Here is a 22,725-nt window from a genome sequence, read left to right as displayed (position 1 = left end):
AATGACATGATTTAACTAATACGTCTGTCTCTTTAACATCTGCGCCTGAATGTTTTCTGAAGCTGCATGACCTCATGGACATACCACAAAATTATTCTGACATAGCAGTGGAATAATGGATTATTTCACAATACATGCCTTCAAGCTGCGGATACTTCTGACATTCATGTGTAGTGCTCTCTTTGCACAAGTGTACTACTGAGCCATCTAGTAGTGCAGTATTTAATGTTTTATGTAGTTTTACAGTGAAGAAGCAAATTCTATTTCTGCCCCTATCTGAGGCACGCATGCAGTATGGAAATTCATAGCAGTCTATTAGGCCATTAGCCTGTTCACTATAAGTACTTGGACTGCTCAGTATAAAACACAGAAACGTAATATGACAAACGGATGAACCTCAGAATATCATCAAAACCACTGCAATGAGGTCTGTTATGATCCCAATGGCTGAGGATCTCTGATATTCCGGCAAAAAAGCAAAAATATAAGTACTGCTCTAGGGAGGTGGAAACTGGGCTAACCGCATACCTGATCCTAACACAAACAACTAGAAGTATCCGGTGAACGTGCCTACGTTGGTTCTAGACGTCTCGAGCCAGCCGGAGAACTGACTACCCTTAGAGAGGAAAAATAAGACCTCACTTGCCTCTAGAGAAACTGAACCCCAAAGATATAGAAAGCCCCCAACAAATAATAACGGTGAGGCAAGAGGAAAGCACAAACGTAGAGATGAACTAGATTCAGCAAAGTGAGGCCCAATAGTCTAAATAGTAGAAAATAGATAGTGGACTATGCGGTTAGCAGAAAACCCTACAAAAACATCCACGCTGAACATTCAAGAACCCCCACACCGACTGACGATGTGGAGGGAGAATATCAGCCCCCTAGAGCTTCCAGCGAGTCAGAAAATCAGATGTTAAGCAAGCTGGACAAAAACACTGAATAATGCAAACGATCCAAATGTACAAAACAGACTTAGCTTTTCTTGCATGAGGCAGACTGAAAGGAATCCGGAGGAGACCATATAGGTCTGGATACAACGATGCCAGGCAAGAGACTGAGTCCAGAGGAGACTCAAATAGGGAACACCCGCTGCTTAACGACACAGCTGGAGCTCAGGCCTGCAACAAGACATGCCTAACACAATACCGTTAGTGACCACCAGAGGGAGCCCAGAAACACAGTTCACAACAGTACCCCCCCCTTGAGGAGGGGTCACCGAACCCTCACCAAGACCCCCAGGGCGATCAGGATGAGCAGCGTGAAAGGCATGAACCAAATCAGCCGCATGAACATCAGAGGCAACAACCCAGGAGTTATCCTCCTGACCATAGCCTTTCCATTTAACTAAATACTGGAGTTTCCGTCTAGAGATACGAGAATCCAGAATCTTCTCCACCACGTACTCCAACTCGCCCTCAACCAAAACCGGGGCAGGAGGCTCAACAGCAGGAACCATAGGCACCACGTACCGCCGCAACAAGGACCTATGGAACACATTATGAATAGCAAATGACGCTGGAAGGTCCAAGCGAAAAGACACCGGGTTAAGGATTTCCAAAATCTTATAAGGACCGATAAAGCGAGGCTTGAACTTAGGAGAGGAGACTTTCAAAGGAACATGCCGAGAAGACAACCAAACCAAATCCCCAACACGAAGTTGGGGACCCACACCGTGGCGGCGGTTGGCAAAACGCTGGGCCCTGTCCTGTGACAATTTCAAATTGTCCACCACATGGTTCCAAATCCGCTGCAACCTATCCACCACAGAATCAACCCCAGGACAGTCAGAAGGCTCAACCTGACCCGAGGAGAAACAAGGATGAAAACCAGAGTTGCAGAAAAAGGGTGAAACCAAGGTGGCAGAACTAGCCCGATTATTAAGGGCAAACTCGGCCAGTGGCAAAAAGGTAACCCAGTCGTCCTGATCAGCAGAAACAAAACATCTCAAATAAGTCTCCAACGTCTGATTAGTTCGCTCGGTCTGGCCATTAGTCTGAGGATGAAAAGCCGACGAAAAAGACAAATCAATACCCATCTTAGCACAAAAGGATCGCCAGAATCTGGACACAAACTGGGATCCTCTGTCAGATACAATATTCTCAGGGATGCCATGCAAACGAACCACATTCTGAAAAACAACGACCAACGAGCCTGTCTAGGATTCAGGCGCTTGGCAGACTCGAGGTAAATCAGATTTTTATGATCAGTTAAGACCACCACACGATGTCTAGCTCCCTCGAGCCAATGTCGCCACTCCTCAAATGCCCACTTCATAGCCAACAACTCCCGATTACCAACATCGTAGTTCCGCTCAGCAGGCGAAAATTTCCTTGAAAAGAAGGCGCATGGCTTCATCACGGAGCCATCAGAACTTTTTTGCGACAAAACAGCCCCTGCACCAATCTCAGAAGCATCAACTTCAACCTGGAAGGGAAGAGAGACATCCGGCTGGCACAAGACTGGCGCTGAAGTAAACCGACGCTTCAGCTCCCGAAAGGCCTCCACGGCCGCAGGAGACCAGTTCGTAACATCAGAACCCTTCTTAGTCATATCCGTCAAAGGTTTAACCACGCTGGAGAAATTAGCGATAAAACGACGGTAAAAATTAGCAAAGCCCAAGAACTTCTGCAGGCTCTTAACAGACGTGGGCTGAGTCCAGTCGTGAATGGCACGGACCTTGACTGGGTCCATCTCCACAGTAGAAGGGGAAAAAATAAAACCCAAAAAAGAAACCTTCTGTACCCCAACGATACATTTTGAGCCCTTCACAAATAGAGCATTCTCCCGCAGAACCTGAAACACCATCCTGACCTGGTTCACATGGGACTCCCAATCATCAGAAAAAACCAAAATATCATCCAGATAAATAATCATAAATTTATCCAGATATTTCCGGAAGATGTCATGCATGAAGGACTGAAACACAGAAGGAGCATTAGATAATCCGAAAGGCATCACCAGGTACTCAAAATGACCCTCGGGCGTATTAAATGCCGTTTTCCATTCATCTCCCTGCTTTATGCGCACAAGGTTATACGCACCACGAAGATCTATCTTGGTGAACCAACTGGATCCCTTAATCCGAGCAAACAAATCAGACAACAATGGCAAAGGATACTGAAATTTAACCGTGATCTTATTCAGAAGACGATAATCAATACAAAGTCTCAGAGACCCGTCTTTCTTGCCCACAAAAAAGAATCCTGCACCAAGAGGGGACGAGGATGGGCGAATATGTCCCTTCTCCAAAGACTCTTTTATATAACTCTGCATCGCGGCATGCTCTGGCACAGATAAATTAAAGAGTCGTCCCTTAGGAAACTTACTACCAGGAATCAAATCTATAGCACAATCACAGTCCCTATGAGGAGGAAGGGCACTGGACCTGGCCTCATTAAATACATCCTGAAAGTCTGACAAAAACTCAGGGATCTCAGAAGGAGTAGAAGAAGCAATAGACACCAATGGAGAATCGCCATGAATCCCCTGACACCCCCAACTAGACACAGTCATAGCTTTCCAATCTAAAACTGGATTATGGGCCTGCAACCATGGCAGACCCAAAACGACAACATCATGCATTTTATGCAGTACCAGAAAACGAATCACCTCCTGATGTACAGGAGTCATGCACATGGTCACTTGCGTCCAATACTGAGGTTTATTCTCTGCCAATGGCGTAGAATCAATTCCTCTAAGAGGAATAGGATTTTCCAAAGGCTCCAGGACAAAACCGCAGCGCTTGGCAAACGACAAATCCATCAGACTTAAAGCAGCACCAGAATCCACAAAAGCCATAACTGAGTAAGAAGATAATGAACAAATTAAAGTCACCGACAAAATAAACTTAGGCTGAAAAGTACCAATGGCGACAGGATTAACTTTTTTCTTTAAACGTTTAGAGCATGCTGAGATAACATGTGTTGAATCACCACAGTAAAAACACAACCCATTTTGACGTCTATGATTTTGTCACTCGGCTCTGGTCAAAATTCTGTCACATTGCATAGAATCAGGTGACTGTTCAGACAGCACCGCCAAAGGATTAACAGATTTGCGCTCCCGCAAACGTCGATCAATTTGAATGGCCAGAGCCATTGAGTCATTCAGACCTGTAGGGATAGGAAACCCCACCATCACATCTTTAATGGCTTCAGAAAGACCATTTCTGAAATTTGCGGCCAGTGCACACTCATTCCATTGAGTAAGCACGGACCATTTCCGAAATTTTTGGCAATATACCTCAGCTTCATCCTGACCCTGAGAGATAGCCAGCAACATTTTTTCAGCCTGATTTTCAAGATTAGGCTCCTCATAAAGCAAACCAAGCGCCAGGAAAAATGCATCAACATTCACCAATGCAGGATCTCCTGGCGCCAGAGAGAAGGCCCAATCCTGAGGGTCGCCGCGCAAGAAGGAAATAACAATCTTAACTTGCTGAGCGGAATCACCAGAGGAACGAGGTTTCAGAGACAGAAACAATTTACAATTATTCCTGAAATTCAGGAATTTAGATCTATCTCCAAAAAACGGCTCAGGAATAGGTATTTTTGGTTCAGACATAGGACTATGGATAACAAAATCCTGAATGTTTTGCACCCTAGCAGCAAGCTGATCCACACTAGAAGTCAGAGTCTGGACATTCATATCTGCAGCAGAGTTTCAGCCACTCAGAGAAAAAGGGGATGGAAGAAGCTAGGCAAAACTGCAGCAAAAAAACCCAAAAAAACAAAAAACTCAGAACTTCTTTTTAATCCCGCTTCTGCGATGCATTAAACATTTTCTTTTGGCCTGGCATTCTGTTATGATCCCAATGGCTGAGGATCTCTGATAGTCTGGCAAAAAAGCAAAAATATAAGTACTGCTCTAGGGAGGTGGAAACTGGGCTAACTGCATACCTGATCCTAACACAAACAACTAGAAGTAGCCGGTGAACGTGCCTACGTTGGTTCTAGACGTCTCGAGCCAGCCGGAGAACTGACTACCCTTAGAGAGGAAAAATAAGACCTCACTTGCCTCTAGAGAAATTGAACCCCAAAGATATAGAAAGCCCCCAACAAATAATAACGGTGAGGCAAGAGGAAAGTACAAACGTAGAGATGAACTAGATTCAGCAAAGTGAGGCCCAATAGTCTAAATAGTAGAAAATAGATAGTGGACTATGCGGTTAGCAGAAAACCCTACAAAACATCCACGCTGAACATTCAAGAACCCCCACACCGACTGACGATGTGGAGGGAGAATATCAGCCCCCTAGAGCTTCCAGCGAGTCAGAAAATCAAATGTTAAGCAAGCTGGACAAAAACACTGAATAATGCAAACGATCCAAATGTACAAAACAGACTTAGCTTTTCTTGCATGAGGCAGACTGAAAGGAATCCGGAGGAGACCATATAGGTCTGGATACAACGATGCCAGGCAAGAGACTGAGTCCAGAGGAGACTCAAATAGGGAACACCCGCTGCTTAACGACACAGCTGGAGCTCAGGCCTGCAACAAGACATGCCTAACACAATACCGTTAGTGACCACCAGAGGGAGCCCAGAAACACAGTTCACAACAGAGGTCATCACTTTAGTTCCTACCGACGTGTTAGGACTATCTTAATGTCTACTATTTTATGACAGAACAGCTTCTTACTTACAAAATCTTTCTATTTATTTTATTTACTCAGTTACATAACCTGAGTGGGATAATCATAGCGCAAACATTTGAATTGAATAATATGACAAACACAAGAAATCCAGAAGTCAAATTATCTGGTGACAAATCAGATGAAGAGGATATAGACAGCACCTGCTAACAGAAAATCATGTTTCTGATGCTGGTATGGCGACATTCAGGATGTTGCTTGGAGACACTAAGAAAGTAACATTATAACCAGAAAAAATTTCCTTTAACCCCTTCATGACCTTGGGATTTTCAGTTTTTCCGTGTTCGTTTTTCGCTCCCCTCCTTCCCTGAGCCATAACTTTTTTAATTTTCCATCAATATGGCCATGTGAGGGCTTATTTTTTGCGAAACAAGTTGTACTTTTGAACAACATCATTGGTTTTAGAATGTCGTGTACTAGAAAACGGGAAAAAAATTCCAAGTGCGGTGAAATTGCAAAAAAAGTGCAATCCCACACTTGTTTTTTGTTTGGCTTTTTTGCTAGGTTCACTAAATGCCAAAACTGACCTGCCATTATGATTCTCCAGGTCAGTACGAGTTCATAGACACCTAACATGTCTAGGTTATTTTTTATCTAAGTGGTGAAAAAAAATTCCAAACTTTGCTTAAAAAAAACCAAACAAACAAAAAAACCAAAACACTGCACCATTTTCCGATACCCGTAGTGTCTCCATTTTTCATGATCTGGGTTGGTTGAGGGCGTATTTTTTGCGTGCCGAGCTGGCGTTTTTAATGATACCATTTTGGTGCAGATACGTTCTTTTGATCGACCGTTATTGCATTTTAATGCAATGTCGCGGCGACCAAAAAACCGTAATTCTGGCGTTTCAAATTTTTTTCTCGCTACCCTGTTTAGCGATCAGGTTAATGCTTTTTTTATTGATAGATCGGGCGATTCTGAACGCGGCGATACCAAATATGATTTTTTTTTTATTGATTTATTTTGAATGGGGCGAAAGGGGGTTGATTTAAACTTTTATATTTTTTTTTATTTTTTTCACATTTTTTTTTTACTTTTTTTTTTTTTTTTACTTTTGCCATGCTTCAATAGCCTCCATAGGAGGCTAGAAGCAGGCACAGCACGATCGCCTCTGCTACATAGCAGCTATCATCAGATCGCTGCTATGCAGAAGAAATGCAGGTGTGCTGTGAGCGCCGACCACAGGGTGGCGCTCACAGCTAGCCGGGATCGGTAACCATAGAGGTCTCAAGGACCTCTATGGTTACTATGCAGAAGCATCGCCGACCTCCGATCATGTGACGGGGGTTGGCGATGCGATCATTTCCGGCCGCCCGGCAAGAAGCGCTAGTTAAATGCTGATGTCAGCGTTTGACAGCAGCATTTAACTAGTTAATAGCAGCGGGTGAATCGCAATTTCACCCGCCGCTATTGTGGGCACATGTCAGCTATACAAAACAGCTGACATGTCCTGGCTTTGATGCGGGCTCACCGCCGGAGCCCGCATGAAAGAAGGGGTTCTGACCTTGGACGTAGTATCCTGTCCGAGGTCAGAAAGGGGCTAAAGGGAATTTGTCACCAGGTTTTTGTCACCTAATCTGAGAGGAACGTAATGTCAGAAACCCCCATTCCAGTGATGAATCACTTACCGGGCTTCTTGCTGTAGTGTTTGATAATCTCCTGCTGTTACAACAGGGACTTTATCATTAGATGACTAGTAAAGCTGCTCCATGTTCATGGCAGCTTTCTGTGTACACTGTGCATAGGCAGAAAGCTGTCAGTGTTGTGGACGGGTTCAGAGGGAGCTCTGCATTTAGAGAACTGCTTGATCTGCAGCAGATAAAAACAATGATTTTATCAAATCTGCAGCAAGCAGCCCTATAAGTTACACTTCCCTGGAATCAGAGATGTCAATTTTGTCACAATCAATTTTTGGATTTGTGGCAGATCTGGTTTCATCAACTTAAAACTTTTTTTTCCTTTCAGGCCATCGGGGGTTAACGCAGTTTTTCCCCAGTGGCCTGCTGGTGTAATTGAATTGCTGCTGGGTCAGCTGATGTGGTGACCACTCCCACCATTCTTCAAGAGGTCACCTGATGCAACAGCTGACTGTCTGTGTTAGAGCAATCTTCAGTGACCAAGCCTGAGTGAGGAGCTCTCTGGGTGCAGTGGTGCTTCTGCTGAGTTCGCTCTTCTGCTGCCTTACTCTGCTGTGCGGTGCTTCTCAGCAGAAGGAGCCAAGTGTGGTGTTATTGTTTCTTTGTCCCTTTGTTGTCTGTTTCCTTTTGTCGGAATAGTGCAGCGGTGGGACCAGTGCTCTCACCTGCCAGTTCCCTACTTAGGGATAAGAGCAGGGCAAGTGAGGGACTAGGTATCCTGCTCGGCGACTGGGTGAAAGAACCCGTATAGGGACGATAGTGAGATCAGGGCACATCCTCAGATGAGTGCAGGAGGGGTCCATTCCCCCGTCCCTATCGACAGGGCCCACCATTGTTATTGTTTCCCTGGTGTTCCCTGGTGTGTTTGTGCTGTCTATTGACCCACCATTTTTGGGGTCGAGTCACACCGCTTCAGTCACATCGTGACAAATTTAGTAGGAAAGAGACTGATAATAATACACAACAGTGTGCTGTAAATGAAACTATGCTAATAAACTATTAGTTGCATGAAAAACACTGTGTGATGCGGAGTTTGATGAAGCATACTGAAAAGTTACTTTTATGAAATAACTGCATAAGCCGCTTTGATTGCTGGATGATATTTCTCCTTTATAATATGACAAGACATATTCATTCTTGAATAAAAGATCATTGCTTAGCCATGTGTATTCATACAGGGTTACTCATTTAGGAAATGTAAGGATATTAGGGTTGCTAGAAGAACTACTGCTGTCGCCATTAGGAGTCCTGGGTGGAAAAAGAACATGTTAGTGTCACATTATCGAAACACAGCACATTATGAAAAAACAGAATACCTCAGGATGTAATGTAAATGCTGATAACCTGTGTACTTTACATGATACCCTGGCAATTCTGAATGACTCTCTCATAGAACATGGCTGCTAGGTTTATTAATACACATCTGTTTGGCCAGACTATGGGAAGGGTATATACATTAGTGTACAGGGTTACAGCTTTTCTACCTTTCATAAATGGAAAAATATTGAGAAAATTCAATTAAATTAAAGTCTTTAATGTGAAATCTTAGAAGGTTTATGTTGTTCTCGCAATAAATATATGCAGAACTGGAAAAACTCCAGAAGAAATGTTAGAAAAGTGAAATAAAAGAACATGCAGTGGAAGGATCAATAATCTGTTCACTCGAATCTCTGAAATAGAAGATCCTAGTCTTTACAGAGTTATCCCCATCTTTAGAAGACATAATCTATGTATAGGACTGAACAGAATAGTCACTATTCAGCCTGTGAGTCTCAGTCCCATCACAGCACGCACAAAGACCCCACTAGACTGTGCCTGCTATGCGGAGCCCGAGTCCACGCCAGCACCATCGGGGGCACAGGGCTAGGAGTGTAATGTCAATACTGTGGGTCCTTCATACTATGTAGGGGTTACATGGGTTGTGTGTACGACATACTGAGTTGTGGCCATAAACCTGTGGGGATATCATACTGTATTTGAGGGGCTGGGGGCCATGATACTGCTTATGGGGGGTTGTGGGAGCCATGTGGGGTTGGTGGCACTGTGATGGCAACTGATGGAGCATTAGACTTTGTGCGCTGGGGTACTGTGGAGCAAATTATGTGAGGGGATTCACTGTGGGAATACTATACTGTGTGTGAGAGGCATTTTTATGGGCATCATACTCTATGGGGTCTCCTCTCCTCCACCCTGGGTACCAACCGCACATGATCTGCTTACTTCCCGCATCAAATAGTAAATTTAATGAACATGCTGCGTTTTTTTCTGGAATGCGACTCCGCTCAGGAAAACAAAGCAGCATGTGCACAAAAAATGCGGATTGCATTATATTAAATAGGATGCTTAATGTGAGCGTTTTTTTTTGCGGTTTATAGCGTTTTTATAGCAAAAAAATGCAAAAAAATCTGCTACGTGTGCACACAGCCTTACTTTTGCATTGCACTCATCCGATTTACACTAGTGTGAGTGAACCCTTAAACATTGTAGAAAGCTGACGAGCGCAGCTCCGGTCAATGTGGAGCTAATAACAGCTGCGCACATAAACCATTTATTAAAGGAAATGTACTTTGTAGGTTGTTACCATTATAGGACTTAAAGGCACTCTACATAGCAAGGCTGTTCCCAACTTCAGACGTTATCTCACACCTGTGCCCATCTTGGGACCGGTGGGTGTCCAACTTTATTACATTTATTGTCACAAAATACTTTTGTCCTCCTTGGAGAGTCAGAATGGTAATTTGGTTTAAATAAATCATCACCATTATCAAAACTCCCTTATGACATGTCTATTAATTTACAGCTAAAGCTCCCACAGAACAGATAATTATAATAATAATAACATATCTTAAAGTCAGAATTCATGCCTGGGTTTTTCCTGCAAATAATTCTGCACAGCTTTATAAAGTGCAATTGGAAAATATTCACATAGCACATACCCAGATTTGGCTGAAGTCTTTTAGATTCACCTTCCCTTAATATATGCTTGTCGTCACTTGCTGGCTGATCAGGTTTACACAGATCATGATGCGGCTGATGTTCATTCTCTTTATTAACAAAAAAATAAATAGATCTTACTAAAAACACTATATAAAATCATATTAGTCAAAGTGTAAATGATGCTGGCCAAATGTGCCAGAGACAGAGCTCAGATCTACCTGACTACAGTCCAGTGTCTTAGGCCTCTTTCACACTTGCATCGTGTGACGTACGTCGCAATCCGTCGTTTTGGGAAAAAAATGGATCCTGCAAATGTGCCCGCAGGATGCGTTTTTTCCCACAGACTTGTATTGACAAAGGATCGCGACGTATGGCCACACGTCGTGTCCGTCGTGTGCTGGATGCGTCGGTATTTGGCGGACCGTCGGCACGAAAAAACGTTCAAGGGAACGTTTTTTCGTCCGTCGCATCTGCCATTTTCTACCGCGCATGCGTGGCTGAAACTCCACCCCCTCCTCCCAGGACTTTAGACAGGGCAGCAGATGCGTTGAAAAACTGCATCCGCTGCCCACGTCGTGCCACAATTTCAAAACCTGCGTCGGTACGTCGGCCCGACGCTTCGTGACGGACACGTACTGACGCAAGTGTGAAAGAGGCCTTGGCCTTCAAGAAATATCACACAGAAGATATTACAGTTTTGTTTTTTTTAAGTTTTAGTAAAGACTCATATTACTTTTTCACATGATAGGTGATAAATAGTTGATCATGGAGAGAACCCCAAGGATCACTAGAGTGGGATTCCTGAGGTTAAGCCCCCCAAGCTCAGACATTACACATCCTTTATTTGCATAAACCCATAAGCTATAACAACAAAAGGTAATAAAGTAATATATATTAATAAAAGTGGGTACGGAAAGTATTTAGACCCCTTTAAATTTTTCACTCTTTGTTTCATTGCAGCCATTTGATAAATTCAAAGAAGTTCATTTTTGCTCATTAATGTACACTCTGCACTACATCTTGACTGAAAAAAAACAGAAATGTAGACATTTTTGCAAATTTAATAAAAAAGAAAAACTGAAATATCACATGGTCATAAGTATTCAGACCCTTTGCTCAGACACTCATATTTAAGTCACATGCTGTCCATTTCCTTGTGATCCTCCTTGAGATGGTTCTACTCTTTCATTGGAGTCCAGCTGTGTTTAATTAAACTGATAGGACTTGATTTGGAAAGGCACACATCTGTCTATACAAGACTTCACAGTATCGCAGTGCATGTCAGACCAAATGAGAATCATGGGGCCAAAGGAACTGGCCGAGGAGCTCAGAAACAGAATTGTGGCAAGGCACAGATCTGGCCAAGGTTATAAGAGAATTTCTGCAGTACTCAAGGTTCCTAAGAGCACAGTGGCCTCCATAATCCTTAAATGGAAGAAGTTTGGAACCACCAGTAGTCTTCCTAGACCTGGCCGTCCAGCCAAGCTGAGCAGTCGTGGGAGAAGAGCCTTGGGGAGAGAGGTAAAGAAGAACCCCAAGATCACTGTGGCTGAGCTCCAGAGATGCAGTAGGGAGATGGGAGAAAGTTCCACAAAGTCAACCATCACTGCAGCCTTCCACCAGTTGGGCCTTTATGGCAGCGTGGCCTGACGGAAGCCTCTCCTCAGTGCAGTGAAAGCCCGCATAGAGTTTGCTAAAAAAAAAAAAACACATGAAGGACTCACAGACTATGAGAAACAAGATTCTCTGGTCTGATGAGACGAAGATAGACCTTTTTGGTGATAATTCTAAGTGGTATGTGTGGAGAAAACCAGGCACCGCTCATTACCTGCCCAATATGATCCCAACAGTGAAACATGGTGGTGGCAGTATCATGCTATGGGGTGTTTTTTCTAATAGATGCGCCTTTTCTGGGCAGCTGCGGGCTGCTATTTTTAGGCTGGGGGGGGCTATATCAATGGCCCCTTACCAGCTTGAGAATACCAGTCCCCAGCTGTGAGCTTTAGCAAGGATGGTTGTCAAAAATGTTAATTAAATAACTAAAAAAAAAAAAAGCGTGAGGACCCCTCTATTCCTGATAACTAGCCTTGCTGAAGCTGACAGCTGAGTTTTGTCTGGCTGGTTATCAAAATTAGGGGGGAACCCACGCCGTTTTTTTTTTTTTTAATTATTTATTTGTAGCGCAGGAGCGGCAGATGAAAACTCCCATCCGCCGCTCCTGCTGTCACTGTAATTAGCGGCTGTAGGTGTCAGATGATGGGAGCAGTAGTCCCATCATCTGACACCAGTGATCGGAGGTGAATTTTATGCCATCGATCACAGCTGAGCGTTCCCGCTGTCTTCTGACAGCGTGGGACCTGCGGCTCTCTGACCGGTGGAGATGATTTCCCCGCAGATCAGAAGTGGTGTGTCAAACACTGTATTGTCGGACCCCCATTCAAGTGAATGGGGATAGGATCCGCTCTGCTGGATGACAGGCTGCATGGACGCATCATGCAGCCTGCCATCTAGATGTAGCAGAGCCGAGTGTTATGTCACATCCGGCTGTCCTTGACTTTTCTGCAGCAAATACGCTATAAGAAAAGTCAACCTGCGTATTTGCAGCATTTTTTCACCATCCATTCAAGTCAATGGGAGGAGAACGCTGAAAAAACGCTGAACGAAGTGACATGCCCTATGTAAAAAAAAACCTGCAAAAGCACAAAATACCAATGTGTGTGCATGAGATTTCTGAAATCTGATAGGCTTTGCTGGTACTGTAGAAAGCAGCTGAAAATTAGCATAAAAAAAGCAGCAAAAACGCCCTGTGTGAACTTACCCTAAGGGTGCTCTCACATTGCCTTTAATTACACGTTTGCGGGTCTCGTAGTACACTGTGTCTGAGTGTCCACCTCCAGTTGTAACATCTTGGTCAGCACCTTTATAGTCTATCACCCCATGGGCGCATACAGCGGAATCCCATTTTGTGGGGGGTTCGGACATAAGTCCCATCGGGGCCACAGATACCAGAACACACTAAGGAATGATAGTGTCAAACAAATTAGGGCCTCGAGATCCTCAGGAAGAGGAACTTCCAGCATTAACGTGAAACTTCCTGCTCACAATACTGGAGTAAAAATAACTTGTAATCTAAGTCACAAGTCTCTATATCAGAGTATTCATTTATTTGCTTGGGAATACAAAATTATACACTTTTCTACCAAAATGTATTAACCCCTTCCAAGCCAGACATTTTTCTGTTTTCAAATGCCATATGGGAAAAAAAGCAATTAAATGCATAATTGTGTGTTTAATCTGTGGTGCAGGGGGCCTTCTCCACACAGGTAAGTGATGTCCAGGCAGGACTTTTTATGTGAGGAGCTATACTTTCACCTATGAAAAAGTAAAAGTTATATGAAGAGAAAATCACTATAACTTCTTTACAATAAGTGAACATGAAGGTCAATAAGCTCAGACTACGTGTGTCTAAAGTATAATACTGGTCATAAGTTTGGACACAACTATTCATGCATTGGTTTTCCCTGTTCTTATTGCAAAGTTCACACTGTAGATTCAGACTGAAGTCAGCAAAACCACAAAGGAACAATATGGAAGAAGCTAGGAGTAAGGAAACACATGGTGAAATGAATGAGTGTGTCAGTACTCAAAGTGTCCTTTCTTACTCCGATGCCCGCTTTACAACCCCTTGGTATTCTCTCAAGCAGCTTCGTCAAGCAGTCACCTGCAATGAACAGGTAGATCTCATCAAGAGATCATTTTTGGAAACACCAACCTTAGGCCAGCGTCACACTCAGCGTATGAAAATACGGTCCGTATTTTACGGCCGTAATACGCAGAAATGTTCCAAAAATAGTGATCCGTATGTCATCCGCAGGCAGGGTGTGTCAGAGTATTTTGCGCATGGCATCCTCCGTATGTAATCCGTATGGCATCCGTACTGCGATATTTTCTCGAAGGCTTGCAAAACCGACATCTAATGGATTTATGTGCTCAAATGTTCGTTAAAACATATATGATATATATATATACACTGTATTTATATTTAATTCAGCGCGAGATATGTGAAAAGCCGGTAATTCAATTGCCGGCTTTTTCTTTCTCCTTCACAAACCCGACAGGATATGAGACATGGTTTACATACAGTAAACCATCTCATATCCCTTTTGTTTTTGCATGTTCCACACTACTAATGTTAGTAGTGTGTATGTACAAAATTTGGGCGCTGTAGCTTGTAAAATAAAGGGTTAAATCGCGGAGAAAATTGGCGTGGGCTCCCGCGCAATTTTCTCCGCCAGAATGGTAAAGCCAGTGACTGAGGGCAGATATTAATAGCCTAGAGAGGGTCCATGGTTATTGCCCCCCCCCTGGCTACAAACATCTGCCCCCAGCCACCCCAGAAAAGGCACATCTGGAAGATGCGCCTATTCTGGCACTTGGCCACTCTCTTCCCACTCCCGTGTAGCGGTGGGATATGGGGTAATGAAGGGTTAATGTCACCACCTTGCTATTGTAAGGTGACATTAAGCCAGATTAATAATGGAGAGGCGTCAATTATGTCACCTATCCATTATTAATCCAATAGTACGAAATGGTTAATAAAACACACACACATTTTTTAAAAGTATTTTAATGAAATAAAGACACAGGTTGTTGTAATATTTTATTATACTGGTAATCCACCTGAAGACCCTCGTTCTGTAACAAAGGAAAAATAAAAAAACAACAATATCTCATACATTCCGTCGCTCAGGACAAGTCCCACGAAGTAAATCCATCTGAAGGGGTTAAATCATTTTACAGCCAGGAGCTGTGCTAAAGCAGTGCTCGTGGCTGTAAAACCCCCGGGAATGAATGGATTGCAGGGGAATGACCTGTAGTTACCTCGAGTTGCGGTGAGGCGCCCTCTGCTGGATGTCCTCATATGTGTCTTTATTTCACTAAAATACTTTAAAAAAATGTGCGTGTGTTTTATTAACCATTTCGTACTATTGGATTAATAATGGATAGGTGTCATAATTGACGCCTCTCCATTAGTAATCTGGCTTAATGTCACCTTACAATAGCAAGGTGACATTAACCCTTCATTACCCCATATCCCACCGCTACACGGGAGTGGGAAGAGAGTGGCCAAGTGCCAGAATAGGCGCATCTTCCAGATGTGCCTTTTCTGGGGTGGCTGGGGGCAGATGTTTGTAGCCAGGGGGGGGGGCAATAACCATGGACCCTCTCTAGGCTATTAATATCTGCCCTCAGTCACTGGCTTTACCATTCTGGCGGAGAAAATTGCGCGGGAGCCCACGCCAATTTTTTCCGCGATTTAACCCTTTATTTTACAAGCTACAGAGCCCAAATTTTGCACTTATACACTACTAACATTAGATGGTTTACTGTGTGTAAACCATGTCTCATATCCTGTCGGGTTTGGGAAGGAGAAATGAAAAGCCGGCAATTGAATTAACGGCTTTTCTAGAGAACACTGCTGCGTATTTCTCGCAAGTCACACTGCTGGTCCATGTGTAATCCGTATTTTTCTCGCCCCCATAGACTTTCATGGGCGATTTTTTTGCGCAATACGGTGACAAACGCAGCATGCTGCGATTTTCTACGGCCGTAGAAGACCATATAATACGGATCCGTAAAATACGGCTGATAGGAGCAGCCCCATAGAGATTCATTGTGCTGTGTGTAATGCGTATTTTACGGATGTATTTTCTGCGCTCATACGTCCGTAAAACTCGCTAGTGTGACGCCGGCCTTAAGGTGTGTTTTGCAGAGGCAGTGTTGGTAGACTAATCCATACATTGCCGATTGTTATTCCACAACTGTTTTAAACCAGAATATGGCAAAATCCACCCAACTAATGGAAACAACAGCCCATTATTAATTTTAGAAATGAAAGTCAGTCAAACTGGAAAATTGCTAGAACTTTGAAGGTAACCTCAAGTGCAGTCATGAAAACCATTAACAGCATTCCAGAATGCTGTAAATAAGCCCCTGATGCCGGTGGGCTTAGCTCAACTTCCATTTTGGGGGTGACAGGTTCCCTTTAAGTTCGGTATCCCTAGTTACCATGAGGTGGTCCAGTCTACACGATTAAGCTCTTTCCTTAATTTGTTGAAATCAGCTTTCCTAAAGTTCCAGGTTTTAGCAGTTCCCTTTTATAATGTTTGACTCAAAATTACATTGAAACTTACCATAAAAAGAAACAGAAATCCAGTCTGATGCCGATGCTCCAGAAAAATCGTAATATGTGATGGATCGGCTAATTTAAAATTTTTTTTTGAAATGTACCAAGTAAAAACAACGCATTTCGGCTTAAAAAAAAGCCTTCACTAGGTAAAATATACACTGCGTGCAGAATTATTAGGCAAGATGTTTTTTGGATCACATGATACTTTTTATATATGTTGTCCTACTCCAAGCTGTTCAGGCTTGAGAGCCAACTGCAAATTAAGTAAATCAGGTGATGTGCATCTCTGTAATGAGAAGGGGTGTTGTCTAATGACATCAACACCCTATATAAGGTGTGCTTAATTATTAGGCAACTTTCTTTCCATTGGCAAAATGGGTCAGAAGAGAGATTTGACAGGTTCTAAAAAGTCCAAAATTGTGAGATGCATGCAGGATAGCTGCGGAGACACCATCACGTGTTTCTCAACGCAAGCAGTGAATAGCCAGACCTTTCCCCGGGAAGGAACAACCACGGGAAGGGCAGCATCCAATAAAGGAAAACATCCAATACAGGAAAACCACCTATGCCAAGCATGGTATCCATCCACACACAGCTGTTTCGGGGTGTTTGCCCCTCATCAGTGTGGAGTAGGAATCTGGCTATTAGGAGCAGTGCCTAGTAAAAGGCTGTAAAGGAACAGATGATTGGCCTCGGGGAGACCAAAACATCCAACACCGCGGAGACACCATCACGTGTTTCTCAACGCAGTGATCCAGAACACTGCCCCCATCCCTTATGGGAAATATGCAAATGCATGTAGGATAGCTGCGGAGACACCATCACGTGTTTCTCAACGCAAGCAGTGAATAGCCAGACCTTTCCCCGGGAAGGAACAACCACGGGAAGGGCAGTTTCTCACTGCGTTGAGAAACACGTGATGGTGTCTCCGCGGTGTTGGATGTTTTGGTCTCCCCGAGGCCAATCATCTGTTCCTTTACAGCCTTTTACTTGGCACTGCTCCTAATAGCCAGATTCCTACTCCACACTGATGAGGGGCAAACACCCCGAAACAGCTGTCTGTGGATGGATACCATGCTTGGCATAGGTGGTTTTCCTGTATTGGATGTTTTCCTTTATTGGATGCTGCCCTTCCCGTGGTTGTTCCTTCCCGGGGAAAGGTCTGGCTATTCACTGCTTGCGTTGAGAAACACGTGATGGTGTCTCCGCAGCTATCCTACATGCATTTGCATATTTCCCATAAGGGATGGGGGCAGTGTTCTGGATCACTGCGTTGAGAAACACGTGATGGTGTCTCCGCGCTGTTGGATGTTTTGGTCTCCCCTCGGCCAATCATCTGTGCCTTACAAAATTGTGAGATGTCTTGCAGAGGGATGCAGCAGTGTTGAAATTGCCAAACTTTTGAAGCGTGATCACCGAACAATCAAGCGTTTCATGGCAAATAGCCAACAGGGTCGCAAGAAGCGTGTTAGACAAAAAAAGGCGCAAAATAACTGCCCATGAATTGAGGAAAATCAAGCGTGAAGCTGCCAAGATGCCATTTGCCACCAGTTTTGCCATATTTCAGAGCTGCAATGTTACTGGATTAACAAAAAGCACAAGGTGTGCGATACTCAGGGACATGGCCAAGGTAAGGAAGGCTGAAAAACGACCACCTTTGAACAAGAAACATACGATAAAATGTCAAGACTGGGCCAAGAAATATCTTAAGACAGACTTTTCAAAGGTTTTATGGACTGATGAAATGAGAGTGACTCTTGATGGGCCAGAGGCTGGATCAGTAAAGGGCAGAGAGCTCCACTCCGACACCAGCAAGGTGGAGGTGGGGTACTGGTATGGGCTGGTATCATCAAAGATGAACTTGTGGGACCTTTTCGGGTTGAGGATGGAGTGAAGCTCAACTCCCAGACCTACTGCCAGTTTCTGGAAGACAACTTCTTCAAGCAGTGGTACAGGAAAAAGTTGGTATCGTTCATGAAAAACATGATTTTCATGCAGGACAATGCTCCATCACATGCCTACAACTACTCCACAGCGTGGCTGGCCAGTAAAGGTCTCAAAGAAGAAAAAATAATGACATGGCCCCCCTTGTTCACCTGATCTGAACCCCATAGAGAACCTGTGGTCCCTCATAAAATGTGAGATCTACAGGGAGGGAAAACAGTACACCTCTCGGAACAGTGTCTGGGAGGCTGTGGTGGCTGCTGCACGCAATGTTGGTCGTAAATAGATCAAGCAACTGACAGAATCTATGGATGGAAGGCTGTTGAGTGTCATCATAATGAAAGGTGGCTATATTGGTCACCAATTTTTTGGGGTTTTGTTTTTGCATGTTAGAAATGTTTATTTCTAAATTGTGTGCAGTTATATTGGTTTACCTGGTGAAAATAATAATAACCAAATATATTCCCATCTCACTTGTTTAAGTTGTCTAATAATTCTGCACAGTAATAGTTACCTGCACAAACAGATATCCTCCTAAGATAGCCAAATCTAAAAAAAACCCCACTCCAACTTTCAAAAATATTAAGCTTTGATATTTCTGAGTCTTTTGGGTTGATTGAGAACATAGTTGTTGATCAATAATAAAAATAATCCTCTAAAATACAACTTGCCTAATAATTCTGCACGCAGTGTACATCCAAGATGGATCTAGATCGCCCCGTTGACCAGGAGCCATGCAGCAGACCGAGTAACTAGGATCTTGGTTTGGGACACTCCCCCAGCCAATACGCTGTCCCTTCAACCTCAGTTTGGTGAGTGCATCAGCTTTGCACTTTTATTTGTGATATTTTTAAAATTGCACTTAGATCCTGAGTGGTGCTGTCCCTTTTATATTCCCTATTCTCAGGGTACTATATGACAATTGAAACTTACCATATTATGGTCACTGCTTCTCAAATACAATTTCTGATCGCCAGATCAGGGAGTATCTGGTCTATTTGACAGAACCAGATCCAGCAGATTACCTCCCCTGGTCGGTTCATCTACCAGCTGATGGAGGTAATTGTCCTGAATGGAGGATAAGAAGCTTCTAGCACAAGCAGAAGATTCTATGTCCCACTGAATATCTGGATAGTTAAAATCCCCCATCATAAGGACCCCATTATTATTTGCTGCCTTTTTAATTTGTTGCAGCATTTCATCCTCTACCTGTTCAGCCATATTAGGAGGCTTGTAGCAAACTCCAATTATCAGCTTTCCATTATTGCCATCCCCATGTACATTTACCCACACCGACTCTACATTGTCGCAGCGCCCCCAATGTCATCATTGAGCAGAAGTCTTATGTTGGATTTTATGGAAATACACCTTTTTGTCTTTCCTGTCCTTTCTAAATGTAGTGTAACCCTCTACGTTTGTTCGCCAGTCATGGCTTTCGTCCAACCAGGTTTCCGTAATGCCCACCACATCGTATTCTGTGACCGTCATAAGAGTCTCTAGTTCATTCATTATGTTTGCGAAACTTTTTGCATTTGCCTGCAGACATTTGTTACTCCTACTCATCTCCCTAGGTTCCTTGCATATCCCAGCCCCCCCTAAATCCTCAATGACCCCTACTGTCATATGACGCATCTGCCTCATATCTGCAGTCACATTTCTCCCAGATTACTACAAATGCTTTGTAAGTCAGTAGAAATGTGTATTTCTGGAAAATGTCTAAATCTAACTAAAAATAGAATTTTTCCAGAAATGTCCATTTCTACTGACTTACTAAGCACTTGTAGTAATTTGGGAGAAATGTGGTGCAAATGTGAGGTAAACATGCACAGCATTTTCTTCTCTACCTGGAAACACATCTGGACAACATGCCGACTGAGACATTTTGAAAAAAGTCCTTCCTTGATGAAGCTTCGTCCCATCAGCACAACGCATGAAGCAGTGAGGTGGTGTATGCTGACTCAGCACATGTACAGCGGGTGAAATAAGAATTGAACATGCCACCAAATTTCTAAGTAAATATATTTCTAAAGGTGCTATTTACATGAACTACTCACAGGATGTCGGTAACAACCCATCCAATCTACATAGGCAAATAAATCAAATCATAGAAGTCCATAAATTAAGATATGTGTAATAATGAGAAATTACACTGGGAAAAAGTATTAAACACACTTATTGAAATGTAATTAATACTTCGTACAAAAGCCTTTCTTGGTGATGACAGCTTCAAGACGCCTCCTTTTTTAAAAATTATTATTATTTATTTATCTAGCACCATTAATTCCATGGTGCTGTACATTAGACGGGGTTACGTTTATGGAGAAACTAGTTGCATGCATTGCTCAGGTGTGATTTTAGCCGATTCTTACACACACACACACACACACAGACACACACTTCAAACCCTGAAGGTTCTGTGGGCTGCTATGAACTCTGAGCTTTAGTTCCTTCCATATGTTTTCTACTGGATTCAGGTATCGTGACTTTCATTCTCTGAATCCAATTGAGAGTTTACTTCGCTGTGTGTTTGGGTTTATTTTCTTGCTGAAATGTTCATGCTCGTTTGCCAGTGCCATATATTGAAAAACAGGCCCACACCATGATGTTCCCATCTCCAAACTTCATTGTTGATATGGTGCTTTTGGGGTTATATGCACTGCCTTTTGGTCTCCAAACATGGTGTGTATTATGACATCCAAAGAGTTAAATTTTGTTCTCATCTGACCAGACTATATTCTACCAGTATTTCACAGGCTTGTCTAAATGTTGTGGAGCAAGCTTTAAACACGCTTGAACATGCTTTTTGTTCAGCAATGGAGTCCTGCATGGTGTGCGTGCATACAGTTCATGGCGGCTGAGTGCATTACTTACAGTTTTCTTTGAAACAATTGCACCTGCTGATTCCAGGTCTTTCTGTAGATCTCCACAGATAATCCTTGGCTATTGGACAACTCTTCTGATAATTCTTTTCACTCCTTTTTTCACTGACTGAAATCTTGAGGGAGCAACTGGTCGAGGCCGGTTTATGGTGAAATGATTTTCTTTCCACTTTCAGATTGTGGCCTAAACAGAGTTCCCAAGAAGCTTTAGTAGTTGAGAAATTCTTCTGCAACCAATGCCATCAGTATGTTTTGCAACAATAAGGTCTAAAAACAACTCACTAGTTTTACCCATCATGAGATGTTCGTTGTTTCCTTGTGTGGCACCTTGGTAATAAGACACCTTTTTATAGGCCATTAGTTGAACCAGCCGATATTATTTTTCGCTAAGTGGCAGGATGCTTTCTAATTACTGATAGATTTCAGCCGGTGTCATGACTTTCCATGGCTTTTTGCGCCTCTCTTTCTTCATGTGTTCAATACATTTTCTCTGCGTCATTTCTCATTATTACACATAATTTATGTACATCTATGATTTGATGTTTTTGTTGGGTTGGATGGGTTGATATCGGCATCTGATGAGCATTTCATATCAATAGCACCTTTACAAATATATTTAATTGGAAAATTGGTGACGTGTTCAATATTAATTTCACCCGCTGTAAGTCATGTAACCATGTTGTACTTTTGAACGACACCATTGGTTTTACCATGTCGTGTACTAGAAAACGAGAAAAAAATTCCAAGTGCGGTGAAATTGCAAAAACACAGTGCAATCCCACACTTGTTTTTGTTTTGCTTTTTTACAGGTTCACTAAATGCTAAAACTGACCTGCCATTTTGATTCTCCAGGTCATTACTAGTTCATAGACACCAAACATCTCTAGGTTCTTTTTTTTTTCCATAACTGGTGAAAAAAATTCCAAACTATGCTAAAAAAAAAATTGCGCCATTTTCTGATACCGGTAGCATCTCCACTTTTCGTGATCTCGTGGTCGGGTGAGGGCTTATTTTTTGCGTGCAGAGCTGACGTTTTTATTGATACCATTTTGGTGCAGATACGATCTTTTGATCGCCCGTTATTGCATTTTAATGCAATGTTGCGGCAACCAAAAAACGTAATTCTGGCGGTTTGACTTTTTCCTTGCTACACCAGTTAGCAATCACGTTAATCCTTTTTTTATTGAATGGGGCGATTTTGAAAGCGACGATACCAATATATGTGTATTTTTTTATTGTTTTATTTTGAATGGGGCAATAAGGGGGGTGATTTGAACTTTTATATATTTTTTTATATTTTTAAAAATATTTTTTTTACTTTTGACATAGTCTCCATAGGAGGCTAGAAGCTGGCATAATCCAATGGGCTCTGCTACATACAGGCGATGATCAGATCGCCTCTATGTAGCAGAATATCTCTCTTGTTATGAACACCCATCACCGGGTGATTCTCATAGCAATCCGGCAGTGATAACCATAGAG

General features: G+C 42.9%; 1 protein-coding gene across 3 annotated transcripts in view; it reads right to left on the bottom strand.

Annotated features, from left to right (window-relative positions):
* Positions 1-5,646: 5,646 nt before the first annotated feature.
* ODR4 (odr-4 GPCR localization factor homolog) overlaps positions 5,647-22,725 on the bottom strand; it is a 94,036-nt gene continuing 76,957 nt past the window's right edge. For all 3 annotated transcript variants that reach the window (XM_077277615.1, XM_077277617.1, XM_077277616.1), the window contains 2 exons: positions 10,230-10,337; positions 5,647-8,541 (listed from right to left, as the gene is read on the bottom strand). In XM_077277615.1, coding sequence (XP_077133730.1) covers positions 8,474-8,541; positions 10,230-10,337 — 176 coding nt within the window. In that variant the 3' untranslated portion in view covers positions 5,647-8,473. The remainder of the gene's footprint in view (positions 8,542-10,229; positions 10,338-22,725) is intronic.

This window comes from Ranitomeya variabilis, chromosome 8 (genome assembly GCF_051348905.1).
Source record: "Ranitomeya variabilis isolate aRanVar5 chromosome 8, aRanVar5.hap1, whole genome shotgun sequence".
Taxonomy (NCBI): domain Eukaryota; kingdom Metazoa; phylum Chordata; class Amphibia; order Anura; family Dendrobatidae; genus Ranitomeya; species Ranitomeya variabilis.
This window is presented reverse-complemented; position numbering and strand designations above follow the sequence as displayed.